We start from the raw sequence: 26,569 nt of genomic DNA on the forward strand, positions 1-26,569 counted from the left end.
GCTTGGGCCGTCTTTGACTGCTTCCCCAGGCACCAAGCAGGGAACCAGATGAGAAACGGGGCTGCTGGGACACTAACTGGCACCCATACGGGATCCTGGCGTGTGCAAAGCAAGAACTTCAGCTACTAGGCTATCACGCTGGGCCCTTACATTTTTTTAAACAAGTGTTTCTTAGACATGACATCAAAACTCAAGATACTGCCGACAGAGTGAAAAAAAAAAAAACAATGGAAGAAAAGATACTGAAATCAAATACTGGGCAAAGAACTTAGGCTAATAAAAAGGACTCAAAATTTAAGCAACAGGCCAAAGAGGTATTTTACTGAAAAAGACATACAAATGGCAAATAAAGAGACACTCAACATGAGTATTCAGAAATGGATGGCAAACAGAGTGAGACCCACTGCCACACCTGTTAGAACTGGGGTTCGGCGGTGTGTGAAGATTCCAGGGCAGGTGTGTGGAAGCTTGCTTCTGCCAAGGGCTATGTGGATATTTGTAACATCACTGGCAGGCCATTAAAAAAATCAACTTGGCACTTGCACAGTAGCACAGCTGTCTCGGCCTCTACCTGCAGCACTGACATTCTATATGGGTACTGGCTCATGTCCTGGCTGCCCTACTTCCGATCCAGTTCCCTGCTAATGTGCCTGTAAAAGTAGCAGAAGACGGTCCAAGTACTTGGGACCTTGTACCCATGCAGAAAGCCTGGGGGAAAACTCCTAGCTCCTGGCTTTGTATGAGCCTGGCTCTGGCTGTTGTGGCTATTTGGGCAGTGATCCAGGAGATGAAGATTTTCTCTCCCCATCTCTTCTTTCTGTATCTCAGCCTTTCAAATAAAATTTTTTAAAAATCTTTAAAAAGCAGAAAGTGATCAACTTAAAAATTAGCCTGCTACAGATGTATTGAATTTCAAGTCCTGCCTACTGTTGCCTTGGCAGGGCCAGAGAAAACAATTCCACAGGCCTTATACAACCTGCAACAGGACTTTGGCTATCATAGGTAGGAATGCAAAACTGGGTTTTTCAGTTGTTTATGAACCATAACATACTAGCATAAAGTACTTGCAATGCCAATCCAAGATATGCAAATATTTACTGCAGGAAATGAAAACTTATGTAAACCTTAAAACCTACACACAAACATTTATACAACAGCCCTATTTTTAATCACCATAACCTAAAGACAACCAGAATACCATGTTAGTGAATAAACAAAGAACTTGGAAACCATTCACTGTACCATAACTCAGGATTAAAAATGAAAGAACTAATAATACCTACTGCAAGAGAGATTCACCTCAAACTGCATGTGCCAGACACAAAGGGCTACCTACCATATGATTGTATTTCTATTAGAAAGGCAAAACTAGAGACCAAAAAGTCATCAGAGACTGCTTTGGGCTGGAGTACAGCAAAGGCTTCATTATAAGGGGTCACCCACATGATGTGGTAATAATTACATAACTGTATGAGTTTATCAAAACTAGCAGGCCCAAACATTCAAACAGCTCTATTTTACTATATACAAATTATATCTTATTTTTTGTTAAGGGAGGGAGACACAGAAAGAAAGGCACTGGCATGGTGGCACAGCACATTAAGCTATTACTTGTGACACCTGCATTCTTTATTGAGAGTACCAAATCAAGTCTAGAGGCTGCTCTGCTTCTAACTAGCTCAGCTCCCAACTCATTCATCAAGGAAAGCAACAGAAGATGTCTCAAGTACTTGGGGCCCTGCCACCCATGCAGGAGACCTAGATAAAGTCCTGGGTCTTGCAAGCATTTGGGGAGTGAACCAGCAGATGAAAAATATATTCTTTCTCTTTCTCCCTCTTTCCTTTTACCTCTCCTCTCCTCATCTCTCTACTTGCCACTTCCCTGTCGCTGTACCTTTCTAATTTCATTTTAAATAACTTCTGGGTTAACCAAGAATCATTTCATCTATACATATCTTATCATATATCCTCCAAAAACTATACAGATCAACATAAAGAGAAAAAAAATACCAACTATACCTTCAGGATGTACAATTTATACTAGAAAATGACTGTTGTCACTTGAGTCACAGTGGAAGAAAACGTACTCAAATATATTTCATATTTATATGCAACATGAATTCAAATACATGAATATTTATATATTATGTAAATACTTTTATATTTGCATAATTATCTATAAGGGAAAAAAGAACCAAACTCCAGCCCAACTTTCTTCTAAACTTCCACCATAAAACCTTTCTGGACCTTGAGGAGGGCCTGAAAAACCAGTGAAGATGACAGAAGATGGCAGTCGGGAGCATGAAGATGAGCTATAACCATGCTGAGAAAGTCTCATATGAATAAACCTACTGAAACACTGGCTAACATATCAGAGCACCAGGTATGAGAAAGGTGTGCAGGGCCCAAGGTGGCAGTCACAATAAAGAGCATCACTTTTGAGAAACAGTAAAAAGGAATGAGGAAGCAGAAATCAACATGGAAAGTGTAACTTCAATAATCCAATCCATACTGTTTTTTTGTTTGTTTGTTTGCTTTTTTGGCTGTATCCCATGTGTTTTGATGTTTTTTTATTTCAGTTTGGTTTATTCCAAATAATTTCTTTTCTCTTGTCGAATTCATCACTGGCTCATGGATTATACGATGGCATCATTTTTCCCAAGAGACTTTTGTGTTTCCTTTTTGTCACCCATGTGTTGGTTACTCAGCGGTGCATTTTTTTCATGGTGCTGTAATTTGTTGTTGATGTTGTTATTGCTGTTGTGGCTGTTCTAACTCGTACTAGTTGCTGACCTTGCTTCATGGCTTCCCACTTATGGAAATACATAGTGATGGAGTACTGGGGTCTATCATATACAGATATGGGGGTATAATGGCACATGTATCCCTGCTTCCAGAAGAAAGATGGATTCCCAGTGAGATTGTTGGACACATGTAGACAATGGGATGCTGGACTGTCTGACACTGTCTGTACCAACAATGTCGGGGTACACTTAAATAAGAGACTGACAGAATTATGATTCCTTATGAAGGACTACACTATTGTAACAAAATGGGAAAATCTGATGGGGGTGGGAGTTTGGGGAGGAATCCCAGCCTATACGAAATTGTACCACACAATTCAAAATTCAAAATAAAAATATATTAAAACTGAAAAAAATTTGCTTTGAAATATAACATAATTCAGTAATGAAGGCATATTAAAAACTATCAATAATCAAAAAAAAAAGGGAATGAGAAAGCATCATTTACAGTCTGGGGGATGAAGGGAGAAACCCAGGGTCATATCAGGCAAGGAATGATTTAAAAAAAAATCAGAGTCCCGTATCTGTAATCCACAATGCCCCAAGAAACAGCCATCCATTCACGAAGCCACAATCTGCTTCGTTGTTCAAACGTGATGTTCCTGAACTAAGAATCCTGTGAGCCACCCCAAGCCCCAGCACTCAGAAGAAGCAATTACAGGCTGAAGTTATCCAAAGATTGTCTATGATGATGGAAAATGAGAAAACATTTCAGGTGACAAAAACCTCAAGGCACAATGACGACAGAAACCTGAAAAACAAAGAAAGGGTCAGAACCAACTTTGCCAGAACTCTGGAAAACAAAGGTTTGTAAAATGAAAGCTCTGTGGTTTTTGTGTATGCCCCTGCTCCACCTGCTTCAATGCACGGCCACAGCCCATGTTCCTCATGTACAAACCTGGTCCCTGGTCCCCGGAAGAGCAGAGATCTTCATAAATTAATGTGTGTCTGCCTGGCACACAAACCCAACACCATCTCAGAGCAATCAACACTACTCAAGTAACATCCTCAGGACATTCCTCCCCCCAGCAGGGTCCTGGTATGAAAACAGGGGACTCTGTCCCTTGCTAATGATGTGATTTGACAGCAAGGAACAGTGAAGCATTTCCCTGTTCTTTGTGGTCAAAGGGGGGGGAGAGTGGGATCTTTTTTGTCACTCACCTCCCCCTGCCAATCCCGCCCAGATTCCTGCATGGGTATGAGACCCCCCCTCTATGTAGCAAACACTTAAAAATAAGTAAATAAAAGAAAAATTTTTAATAATGTGTGTCTGTTCTAATTTGCGGGGCTACCAGAAAGTCGAAAACAAAATGCTATTCTGTTTTGCCTACCTTGGAACTCAGGCTGGAAAAGCAGCAGGTATTGCTCTAAAAGGTTGCAAGATAAAACAACCTGCAGCCTATAGTGAGTGATGCCATCCAGACACATGAAAGCACTATGGGCAGAAAAGCTTAGAAACCACATATACATTCAGTACAAAACATGTAGTCGCAAACCCAAGATGACTATAACCTTTCACCTTGGGCTGACCTGAGGCTGAATGCAAGAGTGACAAAGTCCTGGAATATCCAGGCTCCAGCATTTAGCCAATTTTCAAAGACTAAAAGAGATGTTTGGCTTCTGTGGTTCACTGGGTTTTGCTTGTGTTTTAGCCCATAGCATCAAAGATCTAAAACCACAATCAGGATGAAAGTGAAACAAACAAACAAACAGAGAAACAAGATGGCAGCATAGGGTAAGGACATGTTAAAAACAGAATCATTAGGCAGGGTGAAGCAGACATGACAATCTCAGGAAACAGGAAAGGACAAGCTGATAGCAGAGGGACAGACCTGTGCACACAGGGAAGCAGCAGACAATGGAATGATGTTGCAGTGACCAGATACCCAGGTGGCGGTTGGCAATCAGCAATCAGAGCTCCACCAGCTTCCAGGTGGGAGGGAAGTTCACCAGGAGCTCAGGAGGTGAACCCAGGCACAGAACTGCCCGTCCTGCTGATTTGCTTGATTCAACCATGAGCAGAAGCAGAGTGGCAGAGTCCAAGCAGGAGGTGCAGGAACAGGGTGGATTTCATGGCTCAGACCCCGACCGGTGGCACATTGAGTGCCACTTTGTGTACTGAAAAAGGCTGTGGGGCTGGAGGAACACCAGCAAGCTGTGCATGCACTAAGCCAGGAGTGAGTTCATTCCTGGCTCGATACATTGCACTGGTCCCACGGAGAAAACAGTACCAACTTGGCATCCTACAGGTAACACCCAAGATAGGTCCGGGTGGCCAACAGACCTAACGATGAGCAGGCTCATATCCTCACCAGTGCCACAACAGGAGTCACTTTGTGTACTGAGGAAAAGGCTGGGGGCGGGGGAGGATGCTGGAGGAACAACAGTGAGCTGCACATGCCCGGAACCAAGAAAGAACTCACTGTTAGCTCAAGGGAATGCACTGGTCTCACAAGAAAAATAGTACCAACTTGGCATCCTACAAGTTCCACCCAAAATAGGTCCAGGTAGCGTTCAGACCCAATGGCCTGCAGCAGGTTTCAGTAAGAGCAGCACCACTGAAAACCCAACAATTAAGGATGGCTGGTGTCTCCCTAACTCCAGGCACTGCTTGAACCAGGAGTGGGAGAAAGGCTGTGCAGGTAATAGTGCAGCTGCAGCACAGGATCACAAGGAGTGGAGAGTGGTGAGCCAGGAGCTGGGGCTACGGAGACCATGGTGGAAGTCAAACACAAGAGCCCAGGACTGAAACTTGCTGGAGGGAATGTCACAAGTGACTGTAGAGAATCGGGTACTGAACACAACCAGTAAAATGGACCTGTAACCAGCGGACACCACAGCTTAAAAATCTGCCCCAAGGAGAGGAATCTGCTAACCAGAATAGTGATGACAAAGAGCAAAAGAAGAGACAGAGGCACAATAAATATCACTGATGAATTCCCTGTGAAGGAGCAAAAGCCACTGCCAACTTCAGAGTTAACTGAGGAAGACATCAAGGAAATGGGGGATAAAGCTTCATAACAACAGCAAGAAACCAGAGGAGTCCAAGTAATTCGAGGAATATGTCACAGGAAATAGCAGCAGTGAATCAAATGAAAGCTGATATATTAGAAATTAAGAATGCCTCAATAACAGAATGAGTGAATGGCATGCCCAGATGCACGTGGAGGATATGGCAGTCCACTGAGTCCTGCAGAGGACATCTGGTATCACAACAGAGGAAGGAGGACAAAACAAATTGATCAACTACCCTGCCAGACACTGACAGCAAATATCTGGGTGAATAGACTCTAAGGTGGATTATGTCAGCCGATGGACCTTGGAAGGATTTCCTCATCCTTAGCTCAGTGAGACTGACAGCGTTTCAGAACAATTGAAACCACTTAAGCATAATCCTTGGAGCATGCTCCACATCAGAGATCCTGGGATGACATCGGGTGGCCCTCCCCAATCCCCTGGTACTGATGTGTCTGGGAGGTTGGGTGTGGCTTCTTCCCATATCTGCTCCCTTCCCTCAGATGCAGGAGGAACAAGAAGAAAAATTTAGAAATGATGGTCTCATCCACTTTCCCCAAATCCTTGATCTTTCCCAGCCTGATCAACTGTATCATAAAAATTTAAAAAAACAAAAACAAAATAGTGAGTGGGGCAGCAGAAAGAATCTCAGAATTGGAAGCCATTTCCTTCAAAAATGGGGGAAAAAATTAAAAAGCTGGAAGCAAAATTGAGTCAAGCTAAGAAAAATATTCAAGAATTAAGGGACACTATTAAGTACAGGCTTAATATAAAGAGTTACGGAGTTCTAGAAGGCATAGAATGTGAAGCTGGGTTTAAAATGTATTCAGGACCCTGGTGAAAGGTACAAGCGACTGAGCACACTGGCTCCTTTGGGGAAGGAAGGCTTGGTGGGCTTCTGGGACAACTCAATCCTGGAGGCCAGGTTTTTTGACCCACATGGGTACCTGTAGCCTGGCAGCCAGGCACCAAAGGTGCAGGGTGAAGGCCCTTGGTCCCCCTGGGGGCGTACACTCAAAGGGTCCTGATTTATAGGGGGATGAAGTGATTGCAAGGGGGCAGTGGGAGATGACCTTTGGTTTTTATGCCCAGGTTAGGAATTACAGCTGAGGGACTTCTATAGACAAGTACACAACATGTGTATGTATGTATGGGACCCACACCAAAGTGGTTTGGAGGGGAGAACAAGAGTGAGAGAAGTTGGTCTGTTAGCAGAATCTGTGGGGGCAATGTGGGCTCACCCCTGTGGAACTGCAATTTCTGCTGGCTACTCCTAGAACTGCGGATGGGGTCAGGCCTTGCTGGGAAGCTAAGGGGGCACCCAGTTGGGGGTTCCACTGGTGAGAACGAGAGTAGGACTGAGGGCAGCAGGCATGGCTGTACATGGCTACAGACTGCACCGGCATGGGTGTGCACTGGGATGGTGGAGTGACAGATTGGGCTTAACTCCAGCCCCCACTGGTACTCATGAGAGCCAGTTTGGGTATAGAACAGGCCAGACTAGGTCTTGACTCCCACTGAACTACATGAAAGCTGTGTCTGGATGCAGACCAGGTAGTGCTGCACTACAACAACCAGCAACAAGAACCAGAATGGGTGTGGCCAGTTAAGCAAGGCTATAGTTCTCAAGGTCAACCTGAGTCAATGACCCTCTGCTATGCATGAGAACTGCCACTGGGAGGAGACTTGATGAGGAAGCTTGGGAAACTCCTTCATTGGGACACAGACCCTACAGGAGAGTGCAAGAAGCAAGGCAAGGAGCAGCCCAGACCATGCCAGGTTACAGTACCCGCCAGCATACATGTGGGTCAGGTCTGGGGACAGACCAGTCTGGGCCAGCATATAACACCCACTGGCAGATCTGAGAACCAGGGCAGGGGGCAGGAGGAGCCAGATCAGGCCACAACACCAGCCAGTTCACATTAGGACCAGGACAGCAATCAGGCTGGGCTGGGATAGGCTGCAGCACCCACCAACAGGAGCTGGAACAGGGGGCAGACTAGACTAGGCCAGGCAGTGCAATAAGACTGTGGAAGCTCAGGTGAGGTGAGTCATGCCAGCCTGGGCCAAGTGGGGCCAGGTTTGTGAATCCCAGGGACAGGGGATCTGACAGGGCTTGGGTAGATTGGCTCAGGCCATGGGGCCCACATATGTGGTGGGGGATGGGTTCCTGAGCCCTGGGGACAGGGGAACTGGTGGGGTGTGGGTCACCTGGCCCAGATCCTGGGGCCCACCTGCTAGGTGCGGGTTGGCTCTTCCAGAGATACCTTACAAATAATACATAAAGCTCTTATCTTGACAGAGAAAAGGAATAACACCTACCAAAACCAAAGGCAAACATGGAAAACATCCCAATAAAACAGCAAAAGAAGACTAAATCAAACAATGAACAACCCATTGCTAAAATGACAGGACCAAATTACTACCTATCGATATTAAACCTGAATGTAAATGGCTTAAACTCACCAATCAAGCATCATAGATTAGCAGACTGGATCCAAAATAAAACCCATCTATCTTGCCTATAGGAGACACATCTCACCAACAAAGACAGCAGAAATTGAAAGTGAAAGGATGGAAAAAGATATTCCAGGCTAATGGAAAAGAAAAATGAGCTGGTATAGCCATTCTTATATCAGATAATATAGACTTTGACGTGAAAAATATTAAAAGAGATGAAGAAGGACACCACATAATGATCAAAGGATCCATTCAGCAAGAAGAGATCACCTTACTAGTTTCTTGATGTTTTCTTTTTCATCTCTGATTTTACTTGGATTTTCTTTTGCTTTTCTTTGTTAGTCTGGCTGAAAGTTTGCTTTGCTCATCTTAAAAAAATAGCTCTTTCTTGTTGCAATTTGTAGTTTTTTTAGTTTCAATTCCACTTATTTTTGCTGTGATTTCCATCACTTCTTGCTTCCTATTCTTTTTTTTAACAAGTCCTTGAGATGCATTATTGGATAATTTATTTGAGACATTTCTGTTTTGCAATCACCTGATGTTATAAATGCCCTCTTCAGTGCTGTTTTTGCTACAACTCATGGATTTTGATATTTTTGGTTTTATTTTCATTTCTTCAAAAATTTTCTTATTAATTTCTTCACTGAATCATAGGTCATACACAGCATCATTTGCTTCAAGATGTTTTCTTTTCATTTCTTCAGCGACATATTGGTCATTCGGTAGCATGTTATTTAACCTCATGGTGTTGTAAATTTTCTATTTTTCTTCCTGTTGTTGATTTTGCTTTATGGCTTTTCATTTAAGGGGATGTATAGTAACTGTGTATTAGAGACTATCATATCCAAATGTGAAGATAGACTACAGTATGCATCACTACTACCAAATCAAAGATCGACTCCCAATAAAACTGTTACCTATATTTTGACTATACTTACAACATCAGGATATGCTTAAATAGCAGAATGATGAATTTATGACTGTTTATGAAGGATTATACTATTGTAATAATATAGGGGAAATCAGGGAGGAAAGGGTAAGAGGAAATCCCAGAGTCTACAGAACTAAATTAAATAAATGAATACACACATATAATATATTTTATATATAAAGGATACATGAATGAAATATATATGTGGATGGAAAGATATTCCATGGGAATGACAACCAAGAGAGAGCTGGGATGTCTAGACTAGTATCACACAAAACAATTTTCAACCCAAAAACTCTTACAAGAGAGAAGGACATTATCCATTGATAAAGAGCCAAATAATCAGAAGATATAATGAATTTGAATATATGCTCTAAACAACAGAGGCCTCCCCCCAAAAAACATGAAGGAAAATTTGACTGAAGAAAGAAATGAAAACCAAGACCTAACAAATATAGAACACCTCACCCAATATAGAAAAACACATGTTCTTCCCAAGTACACACGGAACATTTTTCAGGATAGACCATATGCTATGCCATAAAAACAAGTCAATAAATTTAGAAGGGCTAAAAGCATGCCAAATGTTTCCCAGAAGCTAGCATTGCAATCAGCAGCTTAAGCGGCTGCTGGCAGTGCTGAAATCCCACATAGGAATACTGGTTTAAGAGAGAGCAGAGCTGAGAGAGGGGGAAGTGCAGGTCAGAGATGGTGAGGATCGGAAGGGGGGAGAAAGTAAGGAGGGAGGGAAGAGACTGGAGAGGGGAAGGAAGGTAGTGAGGGAGAGCGATGTTAGAAGGAGGGAAGGAGGGGAGTATAGAGGATGGAGAAGGAGGTAGAGCAGGAGATATTTATTTGGAAAGCAGAGAGAAACACTGCATAAGAGCTCTCACATCCACTGACTTCCTCCTCAAGTGGCTCAGGGATGACTCAGGCCACAGCCAGGAGACAGACTGGAACGTCACCCTAGTCTCCCACATGGATGGAGGGGTACAACACTTGAGCCATCATTCACTGCTTTCCCAGGCACATTAGCAGGGAGCTGAACTGGAAAGTGGAACAACCGAGACTTGAATAACTACCCATATAGGATGGTGGCACTGCAGGTAGCAGCTTAACTTACTGAGCCAAAACGCTGGACCTAGGCCCAGCGGCGTGGCCTAGCGGCTAAAGTCCTCGCCTTGGACGCCCCGGGATCCCATATGGGCGCCGGTTCTAATCCCAGCAGCTCCACTTCCCATCCAGCTCCCTGCTTGTGGCCTGGGAAAGCAGTCGAGGACGGCCCAAAGCCTTGGGACCCTGTGCCCATGTGGGAGACCTGGAGGAAATTCCTGGTTCCTGGCTTGGGATCGGCACAGCACAGGCCGTTGCGCTCACTTGGGGAGTGAATCATTGGACGGAAGATCTTCGTCTCTGTCTCTCCTCCTCTCTGTATATCTGACTTTGCAATAAAAATAATAAATCTTTAAAAAAACAAACAAACAAACAAAAAAAACCACTGGACCTGTAGATAAATATTTTCTAAAAATATCGCATTTCCAATCACAATGGAATGAAACTAGAAATAATAAAAGACTGGCAAAATAGGTGAGATTTAGATGATATACTTCTACATAATAATCACAAGAAAAATTAGAAACTAACTTGAGACAAATGAAGATGAAACTTAACACATCAAGCATACAGGATAAAGTGAAAGCAATATTAACAGGGAATGTCTTTATAAGTGCATCGAAAAAGAAGAAAAATCTCAAATAACCACCAAAGTCATTCATGGTGCACTCTTAGCATTTTGGCTAATGAAGTGACTCATGGTGGGCTCCTAGACAGCATAAGCTAACGGAATGATTCAGAATGAAGTTGACCAAAACAGCAAACTCTAGTTTGTGATTAGAGTGTCTTAATCTATTTTTCTCTGTGAATACTTGAGAGCGAATCATTTATAATGACTAGAAATTTATTGTTCATGGGCCCGGTGCAATAGCCTAGTAGCTAAAGTTACCGTCTTGAACACATTGGGATCCCATACAGTTGCCGGTTCTGGTCCCAACAGCCCCGTTTCCCCTCCAGCTCCCTGCATGTGGCCTTAGAAACCAGTAGAGGATAGCACAAAGCCTTGGGACCCTGCACCCATGTGGGAGACCTGGAGGAGGCTCTTGGCTCCTGGCTTCGGATCAGCTCAGCTCTGGCTGTTATGACCACTTGGGGAGTGAATCAGTGGACAAAAGATCTTTATCTCTGTCTCTTGTCCTCTCTGTATATCTGACTTTGCAATAAAAATAAATAAGATCTTCAAAAAAATTTTTTTAATAATAAAAAATTTACTGTTCATGATTTAAAAAAAAAAAAAAGCCAGATATACAGAGCGGAGGAGAGAGAGAGAAGATCTTCCGTCCAATGATTCACTCCCCAAGTGAGCGCAACGGCCAAGTCTCCCACGTGGGTGCAGGGTCCCAAGGCTTTGGGCCGTCCTCGACTGCTTTCCCAGGCCACAAGCAGGGAGCTGGATGGGAAGTGGAGCTGCTGGGATTAGAACCGGCGCCCATATGGGATCCCGGGGCGTTCAAGGCGAGGACTTTAGCTGCTAGGCCACACTGCCGGGCCTAGGATTCTTGAGGCTGAGAAGTCGAGGATTTTGTGGCTGGCAGCCAGCAAGGCACAAAAACAAAACGTGGAAAGGGGTCAAATTCACCCTGTTAAAGCAGTGCTGGTGCCAAACCCACTGCTGAAGGTGGAGCCCGCCTCACCTTGTAAAGGCCCAACCTCTGAGCATTTTCACAAGGCCAAAATCCCAACACAGGCCATGGAGGGACATTCACAGAGGGGTCAGGGTTCTAAACACATACTGCCCAGCCCGAGCTCTAGGGAAGGCAGGGGGCTGAAGATTGTGTCCATTCTTGTAGTCAATGACTCAATCAAACACACACGTGTAATGAGACCTCAAAAACAAACCACAAACCCCCTCTGGACATCAAAAGCCTGGTTAATTCCCCTAGTCAGCAATATTTCACATATTGTCAAGTCTTCATGGGGTCTGGGACAGTGGAAGGAAGGTGAAAGGCTTCGCAGCTGGAACCCTCCCAGGCCTCCGCTTAAGCAGCCCTCCCTCTGGCTCGTTTTCCTTGTCTCCTTTCGGTATAGTCAACCCGTACTCATACATACAGCGCCTTTCTAAGTTCTGACTCATCCTACCACACGATCCAATCTGAAGAGACACTGAGCACCCTGACACTCGGAGGCAGCTGGTCAGAGGTGAGGGAGTCCCTAAGCTAGCAGCTGCTATCGGAAATATTTAATGCAGGAGTGTGAACAGTGACGTTGAGCCCAAGGGACCATCATAGAATACACGCAACAACTATAACACATGTTAGCGTACAGACCAAACATAAGCCAAATCAATAAATATGATGCTTTAAGAAGATGTATTAAAAGGGAAAGATTTTCAGATTGGCTCACAAGATCCAGCTTAATTCTGCATACAAGAGACACACCTGAAAGTAATTCAGGAAGGCCAAAAATAAGTAGGCAACTGGAAATAACAAGAAAGCAGAATATTACCCTAACATCATAATTCAAGCCAAACAGCAAAGCTGTAATTAAATATAAAAGGCACATTTTAATTATAGGATCCACAATAAGAAATACGTCTTGCTATCAGTTTTGTAACAAGATGTAGTTATAGATATCTATGGAACAAATTACAAGAAAATATCTACATAAAGCAAAAAGTACAGGCGACGCAAGGAGAAAACAAACACTAACAATAGGAGACACTATGTTCAGCACAAGGCAAAGCTGACCAAAATGAAGAATACAGAAAACCTAAACACCATATTCAATCAAGTAGACTTTATGGACATAAATATTTGGAATAGACATCTTGTTAAGCCCATAAGGAGCATTCCCAAAACAGCTGCTCTTTATAATGCTGGCACCCCGTATGTGAGCTCCAGATGGAGTCCCGAGTGCGCCGCTTCCCATGCAGCTCCCTGTTTCATGTACCTGGAAAAGCACCAGAAGACGGCCCAAGTCCTTGGGGCCCTGCACTCACATGGGAGACCTGGATGAAGCTCCTGCCTCCTGGCTTCGCCTGGCCCAGCCCCAGCCATTCTGGCCATTTGGGGAATGAATTAATGGATGGGAAAGCTCTTATAGTCTTTCTGCTTTTCTTTTCTTTTATTTTTTAGGCTAATCCTCCACCTGCTACTGCCTATGGCATGATAGTGCCAGTATCCCATATGAGCACGTATTCTAGCCTGACTGCTCTATTTTTTTTTTTAACAAGGATTTATTTATTTTTACTGCAAAGTCAGATATACAGAGAGGAACATCTTCCATTTGATGATTCACTCCCGAAGTGACTACAATGGCTGGAGCGGAGCCGATTCCAAAGCCAGGAGCCAGGAGCTCCTTCTAGGTCTCCCACATGGGTGCAGGGTCCCAAGGCTTTGAACCACCCTCTACTGTTTTCCCAAGCCACAAGCAGGGAACTGGATGGGAAGTGAAGCAGCCAAGACAAGAACTGGTGTCAATATGGGATCCTGGCACAAGCAAAGTGAGGATTTAGCCACTAAGCTACTTTGCCAAGCTCTAGACACTGGTTCACGTCCTGGCCGCTTCACTTCTGATCCAGTTCCCTGCTTGTGGCCTGGAAAAGTAGTAGAGAATGGCTCCAGTCCTTGGTTCCCTGCACCTATGTAGAAGATTTGGAAGAAGCTCCTGGTTCCTGGCTTCAGATTGGCCCAGCTCTGGCCACTGTGGTCATTTGGGCAGTGAACCAGTGAATGAAAGATCTGCTTCTCCTCTTCTCTGTAACTGAGGTTCAAATAAAAATAAATCTTTAAGGAAAAAACTGCTGAGGTCCATACAGTGGGTATGGATGACATGAAGGTGTGAAGAGAACAGCTCCCCTGTTTGGCAGGGCCCAGAGGAGCTTCCAGCTGTTTGGCAAGGCAGATGTCTCTCCAACCACCTTGATGCAGTTTCACCCCTTTTTGCATGGACACTCAACCACCCCACTAAGAATTCTGTAATCAATATACTGAGGCATTGTTGTTTGTCCCTATGAGATGGTTTTTGCAACTGATGTGAGCTTGGGAGTTAATGTCACTGATAATGTCTTGGTGAGTGGGCCTTTAACAATTTACACACAGGAGCACAATTCAGGCCATGCCACTTCTGGACACCTTATTGTGTGCCTAACCATTGCCTCAGAATCTGGCTCAGACATGTAGCACATCTTCTGGGACATGATGGGAGTATGAGCTGAAACTGCTATGGCGATAAATATAGTTACTGTGACCTTAAAGGCTAGCCTGTCTTTGCAATTTCTTTGGAGCATAGAAAATGTAGCTGTTTTAGCTGCTTTTATAATTTTTGGCTAGAGGAATTAAAGGATGCTTTTATTAATATTATAGAGATATGCTTTTAATTATTGTTTGATTGTTTATGGTTTTGTAGAGCCTGTAGTTGTAGAGGGATTTAATATTTGAAACTTTTGTCTTGGATCTTTATGTTTTTCCCTTGTGATGTATTTTTCCCATTAAGTGATGGGTAAATTGTAGAAATAGAAATGTGGTAGGAATGTATTACTGATTAGCAGGTAATCGCATGTGCCTTGGAGTCCTGGCTGTCGCTCCATGGCTACTACTGAAGAATGAACAATGGCTTGCTTTGAAGAATATGAATACAGTATTTTGCAGAATTATCTTTAGGGGCACCTGCTTAGCCCTGAAATACAGACAGAATGACCAAATGTCTGCATACCCACTTAGTCATGAAGTAAAAATAGAACAATCAAACATTTGTGCAGAGGCTTGTGATATGTCTGAGTAAATAAAAGAAGGCAGCTTGTTGAGCTGCTACAGGAAGGCACCAAGCGACAGTGTCTGTGTCTTTTCTGTTCGCCGGCTCCACACCCCCTTCTTGAGCTCTAAACGAGCTCTAAACTTGGCTGGAGCTGGCCTCTGGCATGAAAGTAGTATTCCAATATGGGATATTGACATGGCAAGGAGCAGTTTAACCTACCACACCAAACAGCCCTTACTCTTAAGTTCTTCTCTTTTTTTAAAAAAAATTACTTTTATATCAAAGACAGATTTACAGAGAGAAGAAACAGAGAGAGATTTTCTATCCACTAATTCACTTCCCAAATGGCTACAAATGCTGGAATTGGGTCAAACTGAAGCCAGAAGCCAAGCTTCTCCTGGGTCTCCCATGTGCGTGCAGGGGCCGAAGGACTTGACCCATTCTCTCCTGCTTTTCCCAGGCCACAAGCAGAGAACTGGGAAGGAAATGAAGCACTTGGGGTGACAGCTCTTGCAGATAGAGGATTAGCCTGATGTACCATGGCAGTGGTCCCTCTTAACTTCTTTAAAATATCTTTTTGTTGGGGCCCGGCGCGGTGGCGCAAGTGGTTAAAGGTCCTTGCCTTGCACGCCCGGGATCCCATATGGGCGCCGGTTCTAATCCCGGCAGCCCCGCTTCCCTTCCAGCTCCCTGCCTGTGGCCTGGGAAAGCAGTCGAGGACGGCCCAAAGCTTTGGGAACCTGCACCCGCGTGGGAGACCCAGAAGAGGCTCCTGGCTTCGGATCGGCATAGTATCGGCCCGTTGCGCTCACTTGGGGAGTGAATCATTGGATGGAAGATCTTCCTCTCTGTCTCTCCTCTCTGTATATCCGCCTTTCCAATGAAAAAATAATAAAAATAAATCTTTAAAAAAATATATCTTTTTGTTAAGATTTATTTATTTTCATTGGAAAGGCAGATATACAGACAGGAGGAGAGACAGAGAAGAAGATCTTCCGTCAGATGGTTCACTCCCCAAGAAGCCGCAAAGGTTGGAGCTCAGCCAATCTGAAGCCAGGAGACAGGAGCTTCTTCCAGGTCTCTCACACGGATTCAGGGTCCCAGGGCTTTGGGCCGTCCTCGACTGCTTTCCCAGGCCACAAGCAGAAAGCTGGATGGGAATGGGGCTGCCAGGATTAGAACCAGCGCCCATATGGGATCCTGGCGCGTTCAAGGTGAGGACTTTAACCGCTATGCTATAACGCTGGCCCCATCTTTAAAATATCTTTGACAACTGGAAGTAAATATAATACTGAAGCAGGCACTGTGTTGCAAGGGGTAAGGCTGATGTTTGGGACACCCACGTTCCACACAACAGAGAGCCTGGTTAGAGTCCCTATTACTGAGCCATTCTGATCCAGTTTCCTAGTTCATGCACCCAGGAAGCCAATATGGCCCAGGTACCTGGGCTCCTATCACTCTCGTGGGAGACTCACGTAGACGTCCTGGCTCCCAGTGGTCTGGCCCAGCCCCAATTGTGGGCATCAGGAGAGTGAAGCAGAGATGGAGGATTAATGTGTGTGTATGTCCTTCTCTCTGTGTCACCCTGCCTTTCCAATAAACAGTATTTTTAAAAGAAAGCTATAACATTTTCCTAGTGTGGTTTTTCAAGTATGTACATATAAAACACAAGACAATTAAAACACAATGAGGAACTTATCACATAGTAAGGAGGGAAAAAACCCTCTCCCTCGAGAAGAAAAGCCAGATGAGAACGCAGCAAGAGCTGGCCATCTGCAGGGTGCAGGGTGCCCTCACCAACAATCCAACCAGCTCGTGTCTTCATCTGGGACTTCCCAGCCTTCTGGGACTGTAATAAATAAACCTCTGTTATTTGAGCTCTATGGTTTGTGATACACCACTGAAACATTCACTAAAGGAAAAGTGGAGTTGTATCAGTAACAACCGAAGTAGACTTCAGACAAAGAAAAAAAATCCCATCCTGACATCCCAACTCTGTCTTTAAAAGAAATATATAAATCTTATAGATAAATCAGTAAGAACCAGTAAACTCTGGGTCAGCATTGTGGCACTGGGGGTTAAGCAACCAGCTGCGACACTGGCATCCCATAAATGCCCGTTCAAGTCTTTCTTTTTTTTTTTTTTTTTTTTAAATTTCTGAACCAGCTTTGACCTGGCCCAGCCCTGGCCACTGCAGCCATTTGGGGAGTTAGCCAGAGGATGGAAGATCTCTGTCTATCTAACTCTGCCTTTCAAACAGATAAATCTTTTTTTTTTTTTAAGATTTATTTATTTATTGGAAAGTCAGATATACAGAGAGGAGGAGAGACAGAGAGGAAGATCTTCCATCTGATGATTCACTCCCCAAGTGACCGCAACGGCTGGTGCTGCACCGATCCGAAGCCAGGATCCAGGAACCTCTTCCGGGTATCCCACACGGATTCAGGGTCCCAAGGCTTTGGGCCGTCCTCGACTGCTTTCCCAGGCCACAAGCAGGGAACTGGATGGGAAGTGGAGCTGCTGGGATTAGAACCGGCGCCCATATAGGATCCCGGGGTGTTCAAGGCGAGGACTTTAGCCAGTAGGCCACGCTGCCAGGCCCAAAACAGATAAATCTTTAAAACATTCAAAATAGAAAAATAGAGAAAAGAAAAATCAATGAAATCAATCCTCCTTCAAAAAAAAAAACCAAACCTGAAGGTACAGAACAGTGAAGAAATGATACCAATTCTACCCACTATCTCCCCAAAACAGAGAATAGAAAGTGTTTTCTAATGCATCTTATGACTCATTACCTTAATACTTAATACTTAAAACCACAGCTGAGAGACAGTGTAAGAAAACTACCCATATGCATAGACAGGTGCAAGGTCCTCACCAAAATATTAGCCAATCAAATCCACCAACACAGAGAAAAAATAATATCCAAGTAGGGTCAATTTCAGGAATGCAAGGCTAGTTCTTTACTTGAAATTCAAGCAGGGTAACCTATCTAATCTAGAGAATTAGCATACGATCATATCAGCTGATACCAAAAAAAGGCATTTAAAAGCTTCAACAGTTGTTCATGTTAAGAAGTCTCAGGAAACTAGAACAAGATGAGAACTTTCTGAAGCTATTTCTAGAAAAAAACAAAACAAAGCAAATACCAAACTGAATGCTCAAAGTCTGGATATCTTACCCTCTAAAAGCAAAACCAACACGTAGCTGGATACATACACTCGCCACTGACACTTGACATCACACTGGCGGTGTCTATCAATGTAATAACACAGGAAAGCAGAAGCAGGCACACCGCCTGGAAAGGAAAAATCTGTCAATCATTACAGACATAATGGGTTTAACAGAGAAAATCGCAAGGACTAGAAATGAATACTGGAAAGTGAAATTTTGAAAACCAAACCATTCACAAACTACAGCCTTAGAAAGGAAGCACAGGGTAGCCTAGCAAAACACACCCTCACAGGCAGAAACATGCCCTCCCCAATGTTCATGTTGAAGGCCTAATCTGCAAGGTGACTACCATCTGGAGACAAATACTTTAAAGAAGTAATTAATACCTATTGCCCTTGTCCTTTAAGCCAGCTAGTTTGTGGTATTTTTCCTGTTTACATTTCAAACTATACATAATATTGGTACATATGTATGGAGGGGGGTCATCTGATGTTTTAATGCATGTATACATTATATAATATTCAAATCGCTTCTATCTCAAGTATTTTTAATAGTAGAAACATTGAAAATCCTCTCTTTCAAAAACAGATTCACACAGTACATTAATAGTATCTATAGTCATTTAACTCTACCAGGAGAATCCCAGAACCTCTCTCTCTTGCCTAACCACAGCTTAGTATGACCCCGTCTCTCCCTCTCCCTACTCTCTTCAGCCTTTGGTAACCACCATTCTACTCTGAACTTCCACAAAATCTTTTTTTTTTTTTCTTAAGATTCTATACAAGGCTGGTTGGGTTGAACTAGGCTTCAATGTCCACTGACATGTAAGAGAGCTGAATGGGATGTGGGACAGACTGGACCAGTCTACTGTACATACTGGCAAGCACGGGAACCAGGGCTTGCTGGGATTATTGCAGGTTGCTCTGACGAGGCTGCAGCTCCCACTGGTTTGTGTTGGGTCCGAATGTGCAGTGGGCAGGATCGGGTTGGGCTCCAACACCCATTGGTTCGTGTGGAAGACAAGGCTGGAGACAGAACTGACCCAGCAATTGCAACCAACAGCATGTGCATAAGCTGATTTGGGCAACGGACTGTGCCGGACCCTGTACAGGCAAGCACACACAAGAATCAGGTCTGCGATCACCTCAGACCAAGTTTCTTTGGGGATCCCTCCAATTGAACTGCTGATCTCAGAACTCCAACCATGAAGAGAAGTGTAGGTTCCATGGTCTGACCATGGAGTGCATGTGTCAAAGCTGAGCTTCCTCAGAGGCTCAGACAGAGCAGTGGACAGCATATCCAGGTGCACATGGAGGACATGGCAGTCCATCAGAGCCTGCAGAGGACACTTGGAACCATGGCGGAGGATGGAGGACAGAACAAATCAATTAACTACCCCAGCTATGTGTTGGCAGCCACCATGTGCACGTGGTGAGCTGTCCCAGGGCCTGCCTGGGCTCCGGGGGCTGCTCCCTTCGGGGGTGAGTACACCGAGGGGGGGGTCTCTGTGACTGGGCAGGTCTGGGGCCCACCTGCCGCCTTCATTGGGCAGTGAATGGGATTGGGGAGGGGTGCAACCTTGGGCCTGGGAGTTTAAACTTCCAGCAGCCTCCCGGCTGCTGGTGGGTCTCAGGATGGGGTGTCTCATGCCTGGATCCCAGACGACAGCCACCATGTGCATGTGGTGAGCTGTCAGTGCGCCATTTGGTGCCAGGCTCTGCCTGCTGGCCACCCGGCCTGGGAGCTCTAGGGTTTTGGTTCTTTGAATTGCTGCTTAGGTAGATCCAGGTTGAACCCACTGTGCTTCTAGGACGTGAAGCAATCGTAAAGATCCCCAATGACAGTAACTCTTCCTTTGAAAAACTTGTAATCACTGAACAATGCTGCACCTGCATGGGAGACCCAGAAGAAGCTCCCGGGCTCCTGGCTTCAGATCGGCTTAGCTTGGGCCATTGCAGCCATTTGTCTCTGTAAATCTGCCTTTCAAATAAAAATAGATCCTTTTTAAAACCTGTTAGAAAAAATTGGCGTGGACATTGACCCTAGCAATGAAGAGAGCAGTTAGGACACCTGCCTCCCACGTGAGATCACTCAGGTTGCACCCCGGCCCCATCTCCTGATTCCAGCTTCCTGCTCATGCATACCTTAGCAGTGATGGCTCCAGTGGTTGGGTTCCTACCCCCAACCTGGGAGGCCTGGATTGGGCTCCCAGCTTCTAACTTTGTCCCTCCTTTCACCTATCCTTATGGTACCCTGAACCTCTCTCTCTGTCTTGCTCTCTCAGTCTCTAATAATTTATCTTAATTTTTGAATAAAAACAAAATAGGAAATAAACTGAACTCTTATTGCCGTTGCTAACTCTCATGGAAAGATAAATCACACACCCAAATACACACACAAAACTAAACAGCCAGCTCCTCTAATTCAACAGAAAACCTCAAGTACCTCATCAAATGGTGTAAAGAAAAGCAGATGAATAACACTACACACCAAGTTCTCCAGCAAGTACCCAAGGTTGTGGAAATGCTGAAATAGACATGGACAGTTAATAGGCATTTGATGTGGTACTCACACCCAGCATAGCGAAGTCAACAACATCTCAGAACAATTGAGACTATACAAGCAACAACCTTAAGACATTCTTCCCCCAATCTGAGTCCCTGATACAACATCGGTTGAACTACCTCTTTCCCCTAGCACTGATGTGATCTGGCAGCAAGCAGTGGTGCAACATCTCCACCACCACCACCACCATGGTCACAGGAGGGCGGGACCTTTTCCCTACCCACCTCCTCCGACCCATCTCCATCCTACTTGGTGGTTGGCTTTGGTCTGCAACCCCCTCATCTATGTAACATTAAAAATTAAATAAGTGTTACTGTCAAAAAAAATTAACACACAACTTGGATCAATCTCCAGGGAACTCTGCTAAGTGACAAAAAATCCAGAAGCAAAAACTAGATAGATACTGTGATCTCATCTAGATTACATACTTTAAAAATCTTATTCATTTTTTATTACAGTCTTGAAATGACAACATTCCCCAAAGGGAGAATTACTAGTTTCCAAGAGTCTAGGAATGAGTATGGGGAAGCAGACGGTGAATGCAGCTATTAAAGGTCAACCTGCAGTATTGGTGAGGTGATGCAACTAGTCTGCACTTGGCCTTATCAATGTCAATGTCCTGATGGCAACACTGTTTTCAGTTATGCAAGATATTGTCATTGGTGGAAACTGGGGAAAGGTCACGCAGAATCTGTGTGTTATTCTTACAGCTGCCTGTAAGTGAATCATGCCAAGAGGAAGTCTTCATTCTAGAAGAAACCCCAATTACATGACATTCTTAACCAGGAACAGATGTGTGGTTGCCTGAGGCTACAGGTGAAGGAGGACGCAACTACCAAAGGCTACCATAGGACCAGTGGTAGCAAGCCAATGTTCCTGTGGAGCAAGCACTGCATGTGGGCATAGGTTCGTGCCTCAGCTGCTCCACTTCTGATCCAGCTCAATCCTTGTGGCCTTGAAAAGTAGCTGAGGATGGCCCAAGGCCTTGGGACCCTGCACCCAAGTGGGAGACCCAGAAAAAGCTCCTGACTTCTGCCTTTAGACCAGGTCAATGCTGGCCTCTGTAACTATTTGGGGAGTGAACCAGCAGATGGAAGATCTTTCTCTCCCTCTCTCTGTAATTCTGAGTTTCAAGTAAACATAAAACTTAAAAACAGGGTACCATGAACTTGTTTTTACGATGATAAAACTATCCTTTAGATTAGTTACATTGTCTACCTGTGTCAACACATATCAACAGGCACAACAGCAAATCACTTTTACTGTATGCAAACTAATAATACAACCTTTTTAAGGAAAAGGAAAAAGATGGAGAGCTATAGGTGTCTGTGCAACTTTGTCTCTTGGCCAAAAGAGAATTGAAAAGTCTAACTGAGAAAATCAGTTGAAAACTGAAAGTTGAACTGAGGCAATCAATTGAAACGCAACAAGATTCCCTAAGAGATTTTGTTCTGTAATTACATTTTGACCTGATGTCCGCAGCTCCCTGAGGAATGTTGCAAAATGTTATCTGTGGGAAAACAGGAACTGCTTTTATCACAAGGCTGAAGTTGAAAAAACAATTGCATCACCCACATGAAGAGCCAGCACGTATGCAATTCCAGAAAACCTTGACCTCCCCTCAACTGCCAGGGATTCACAGAGGAGCCAGCAGATGAATATTAATAAGATCATGCCTGACTTAACAATAGTGCAACTTAAAATCTGTCACCTTTATCATCATGCAGAAGGCACACACATTCATACCTTCGCTTTTGAATATGAGTCTTTTTCTGGGACCCCAACATTAGGATCCTCTCTGGCGGTGCTGGGCACGGGAAGTGGGCTGCAAGGCAGACCACCAGCCCTCTACTGTATGTTGTGCTGCTGTGCTAGAGTGTGCAGCTTTGGCGTATCAAACGCACATTCAACTCACAGCATTTACATCCTGTCATAGGTTTAGCCAACTGCAGCTCCAAAGCCCTGCTACACCCAACCTCCTCCAGGCATCCATATTCTAAATTAGTCTTGTTCCACCATCTCATTTACCCTGACCCTAAGCCTACTTTGCGAATGATTTTTTTCTTTTACATAGTGATGTATCTCATTACATCCACCGTCACAGACAGGCAACACACACTTACCTGGGGTTTGGCCATTTCCTGCTCTTCTTTGGAAAAGCCAAGGGTATGCGAAGGCTAAGCTGAAACAAGTGGACAAGAAGATATCAGTGGGCCCCAACAGGCCCTCAGTGCCGAGAAGTCCCTGCCTGGAAATCCCTCACATGAGCTGACCATAAAGCTGCCCTGTGGGAAGTCTGGGCAACCTGCAATCTTCCCAACAGCCCGAGTAGCCATGACTGCTTTCCTTACGTTAATACTGAATACACAGTGATGGGGGTAGTACAATGGCTCAAACAGGAAAAACCTTCTATAAATGTCGGCATCCCACATGGGTGCCAGTTTGTGTCCAGCTCCCTGCCCGTGGCCTGGGAAAGCAGTGGAGGACGGCCCAAAGTCTTGGGACCCTACATCCATGTGGGAGACCCGAAAGAAGTTACTGGTTCCTGGTTTCAGATTGGCTCACTCTGGCTGTTGTAGCCACTTGGGGAGTAAGTGAACTAGTGGATGGAAGATCTTTCTAAAATCTTTCAAATAAAAATAAATAAATCTCAAAAAAGAGAAAGAAAACACAAGGATATGCATGCTATGTAACTAGTACTGACACAGAAAGTGTGTTTCTTGTAACCTCACTTAAGAAAATCACTTCTCATGCTCTATACTTTCCCTGTAGATGCTTTTATCTCAGCCTTGATTTTAATGCCACAAAACATAAACAGTCCCAAATGACCCACAAGAAAAGACTCATAAAGAAATGTAAGGGAGAAAACGCCACACGACTCCTAAAGAGGCAAGGTGGAACCACGCACTTAGTATTCATGCACTTTATGATTAAAACAACAACAACAACAACAATGTGCTGGGGGGCTGGCACCTGCAATGCTACTATCTCCCATGATCTGCTTTTACCCCTAAAGCAAGCCATGGAAACTCAAACTCTAGGGCTGGCACTATGGCATAGTGGATAAAACCACCACCTTCAATGCTGGCATCTCATACGGGCACCAGTTTGAGTCCCAGGTGCTACACTTCTGATCCAGCTCTCTAATAATGTGCCTGGAAAAACAACAGAAGATAGACCAAGTGCTTGGGTCCCTGTTCCCACAGAGGAGACAGCAATGAAGCTCTTGGGTTGCCCAGCTCTGGCAGTGGAGGCCACTTGGGCAGTGAACCAGTGGATGGAAGATCTGTGCTCAAACTCAGCCTTTCAAATAAAAATAAATCTTGAAAAAACAAACAAACAAAAACCAATGTGCTAAACGTTTTAAAAGACGTAGTTCTATGCACACTAAAAATGTCTAAAAATGTGCAGGGGGAAGAGTAGGTCAATTTCCCTTGCGATTTTCTAATTAATCTATAATTAAACATGGACCATTAAAAACATCATTTTCATGACGTTTTACAGCCCTTCCCCCGCCCCGTGCACCACAGCAGCCCGTCCAGAAGGCGCCTTCCCACCCTTCCCAGGCTCCAAGGTCTGGGCGAGGCCTGGAGACAGGTGCGCCTGCTCAGGTGTTTCTTCTTCCTTCTCACCTCACCGGGACCGTCTGGTTCGGGAGCCGGAAAGATGCCTTCAGGAGTAGATAAAGTCCACCGGGAACATTTGCACGACACTGTGAACTCAGGACTTCGGGAACGGGCGGGGGGCCGGGCAAGGCGCGGCTCATTTAAAGAGGGGCCTGTGGGGTGCCCGTGAACTTGTTGTGTTGGTCACGGTGCTGGAAAAACGTGTGAACGTCAAAGTTTAAAGAGTCTTACCCAATCCTCATCTGCCCCATAACTTTTTCCAGCAACTGCCGGAGACCCTCATTTAGGGACCTCTCGGTCCCCCATTACTCAACCTTCTCCCCCCCCCAGCAAAGACTTTCAAACAAGCCTCGTCCACCCAACCTCCCACCCCCGCAAACTCCCCGTCATTCAAGCCCACAAAACCCAGGACTTGCCCCCTCAACCTCCACTCTTTCTTGACAACAGGTTTTCGCCCGCTGCTGAAAAAGACCGTTAGAACTGGCTCAGGCAAGCACTTCCGGTCCTAGAGACGCTAGCACCGCCCATTAAAGCGCGGCGGCCACCGGTTCTGCGCACGCTCAGAAGCGCCTTTGAGGCCGCCTACGCCAAGAGTCAACCTAGGGCCACAAAGGTGAAGGGGCCGTGGCGCAGGCGCAGACAAAAGATGTCCGTGACGGTGACGTCACTGTTCGGAGCCGAAATAGTCGCGACCATTTTATTTCTACCGCTAGAGGGCAGCAGTGCAGAACAGATGTTCACTTCGTTCTCTAGAGGCCGGCGTTCCTAAGGCTTCCACTTCTACAACACAGCCAGGTGCCCTGAAACCTCTGGCAAGGAAGAAACTCTATTTCATTCTGGCCATCATAATAGGAGGCTATAACAAGGATCATATTTTTAGCAGCCTAATATGAGGCAATCTAGCGTTATATGTTAACATTAAAGCGCACATATTTGACTTATTAAGTATCTATCTTGCCCCCGCTAAAGTATGACTTCTACAAAGGTTATGTAAATATTTCCTGTATGCCAGACAGTATCCTGGATATTAGGAATATAGCAAATCAGAAAATAAACCCAAACAAGCATGAGGGAGGCAGCTTGAATTCAAACCCCAACCTCCGTATCAGCTGTGTGATACAGGGCACTTCCCACCTTGTCTGTGCCAAGTTTCCTCCTCTATAAAAGAAGGATGACAGTGCCCACACCTCACTAGAGTTGTCATAACAAGCGATTTGATTAGTGTAAAGGATTTAGAACTATGCCTAGCACATAGCGGGTGCTATGTAACTGTTGATTGCAATGGTGGCGATTAACATTGCAAGTCTTTTTTTTTTTTTTGAAATTTTAATAATGAGGGAAAAGAAAATCTGAAGAGATGATTTGTAAGGTGCTTTACGGAAAACAGGCTACATAGGACAAGGTGGGGGGAGGGGGAGACCAGGGAGGAGGCTCCTGTAAACAGGCACAATTTGTGTGCCCGGCACCGTGTGAAACACATGACATGCCTTGCTTCAACCGTCACCACATCAGTGCTATGATCCTCACATCTCAGATAAGGAAACTGAGTTCCAGAGAAGTCAATAATTTGCCAAAAGTCACACACAGGTTCTCAAGGTTTGATCCATAATTTCCACACAATACTCTTGTGTATTCAACGTCAAACATCATTTCCAGAAAGTATCTGAGCAGTCTCATTCTAGAATCATTAAAACTAACCAAAGAATGGGACCTCCCAGAAGGCAAGACAAAGAAAGCAAGCAAGCAGGGGAGGGACTCAAATCCTTTGCTTTCCAAAGGATCAGCACCTCCTGATCCTCACTGAAAACTATGTGCTCTCTCAACGAATTAGGACGTGAAAATAGACCTTGATTTTCCCCAGCCTCTTTGCACACACATATACCCCTACCTATGCAGAAAGGGGAATCCTTTAGGGTTGGTGAAAGCAGAGAGCAGTGATTATCAGCTTTGGAAATGATTTTGAGCCAGTGATGCAGACACTATGCCAGAACCCACAAAGCACATGCACAAGCCACGTGAGGCTAGCTTTCCCCCTGTGAAGCCGCAGGGGATTGCAAACTTAGCCCCCAGTGCAACAAATTTCGGGATCCAGAGCCCTTGTTGCAGGCTTCTTAAAGCAGGAGGATCCCATCCTCATGGAAAGGGATTAATGCTGCCACAGGAAAGAAGGGCTTGATAGAATGGGC

General features: G+C 44.7%; 1 protein-coding gene across 2 annotated transcripts in view; it reads right to left on the bottom strand.

Annotated features, from left to right (window-relative positions):
* LOC121166738 (zinc finger protein 182-like) overlaps positions 1-24,883 on the bottom strand; it is a 33,831-nt gene extending 8,948 nt beyond the window's left edge. For both annotated transcript variants that reach the window (XM_040996002.1, XM_040996001.1), the window contains exons 1-3: positions 24,809-24,883; positions 24,390-24,574; positions 22,881-22,939 (exon numbers count right to left, since the gene is read on the bottom strand). In XM_040996002.1, coding sequence (XP_040851936.1) covers positions 22,881-22,895 — 15 coding nt within the window. In that variant the 5' untranslated portion in view covers positions 22,896-22,939; positions 24,390-24,574; positions 24,809-24,883. The remainder of the gene's footprint in view (positions 1-22,880; positions 22,940-24,389; positions 24,575-24,808) is intronic.
* Positions 24,884-26,569: the final 1,686 nt, after the last annotated feature.

This window comes from Ochotona curzoniae, unplaced genomic scaffold, assembly GCF_017591425.1.
Source record: "Ochotona curzoniae isolate NIBS_2020 unplaced genomic scaffold, NIBS_Ocur_1.0 patch216, whole genome shotgun sequence".
NCBI lineage: Eukaryota > Metazoa > Chordata > Mammalia > Lagomorpha > Ochotonidae > Ochotona > Ochotona curzoniae.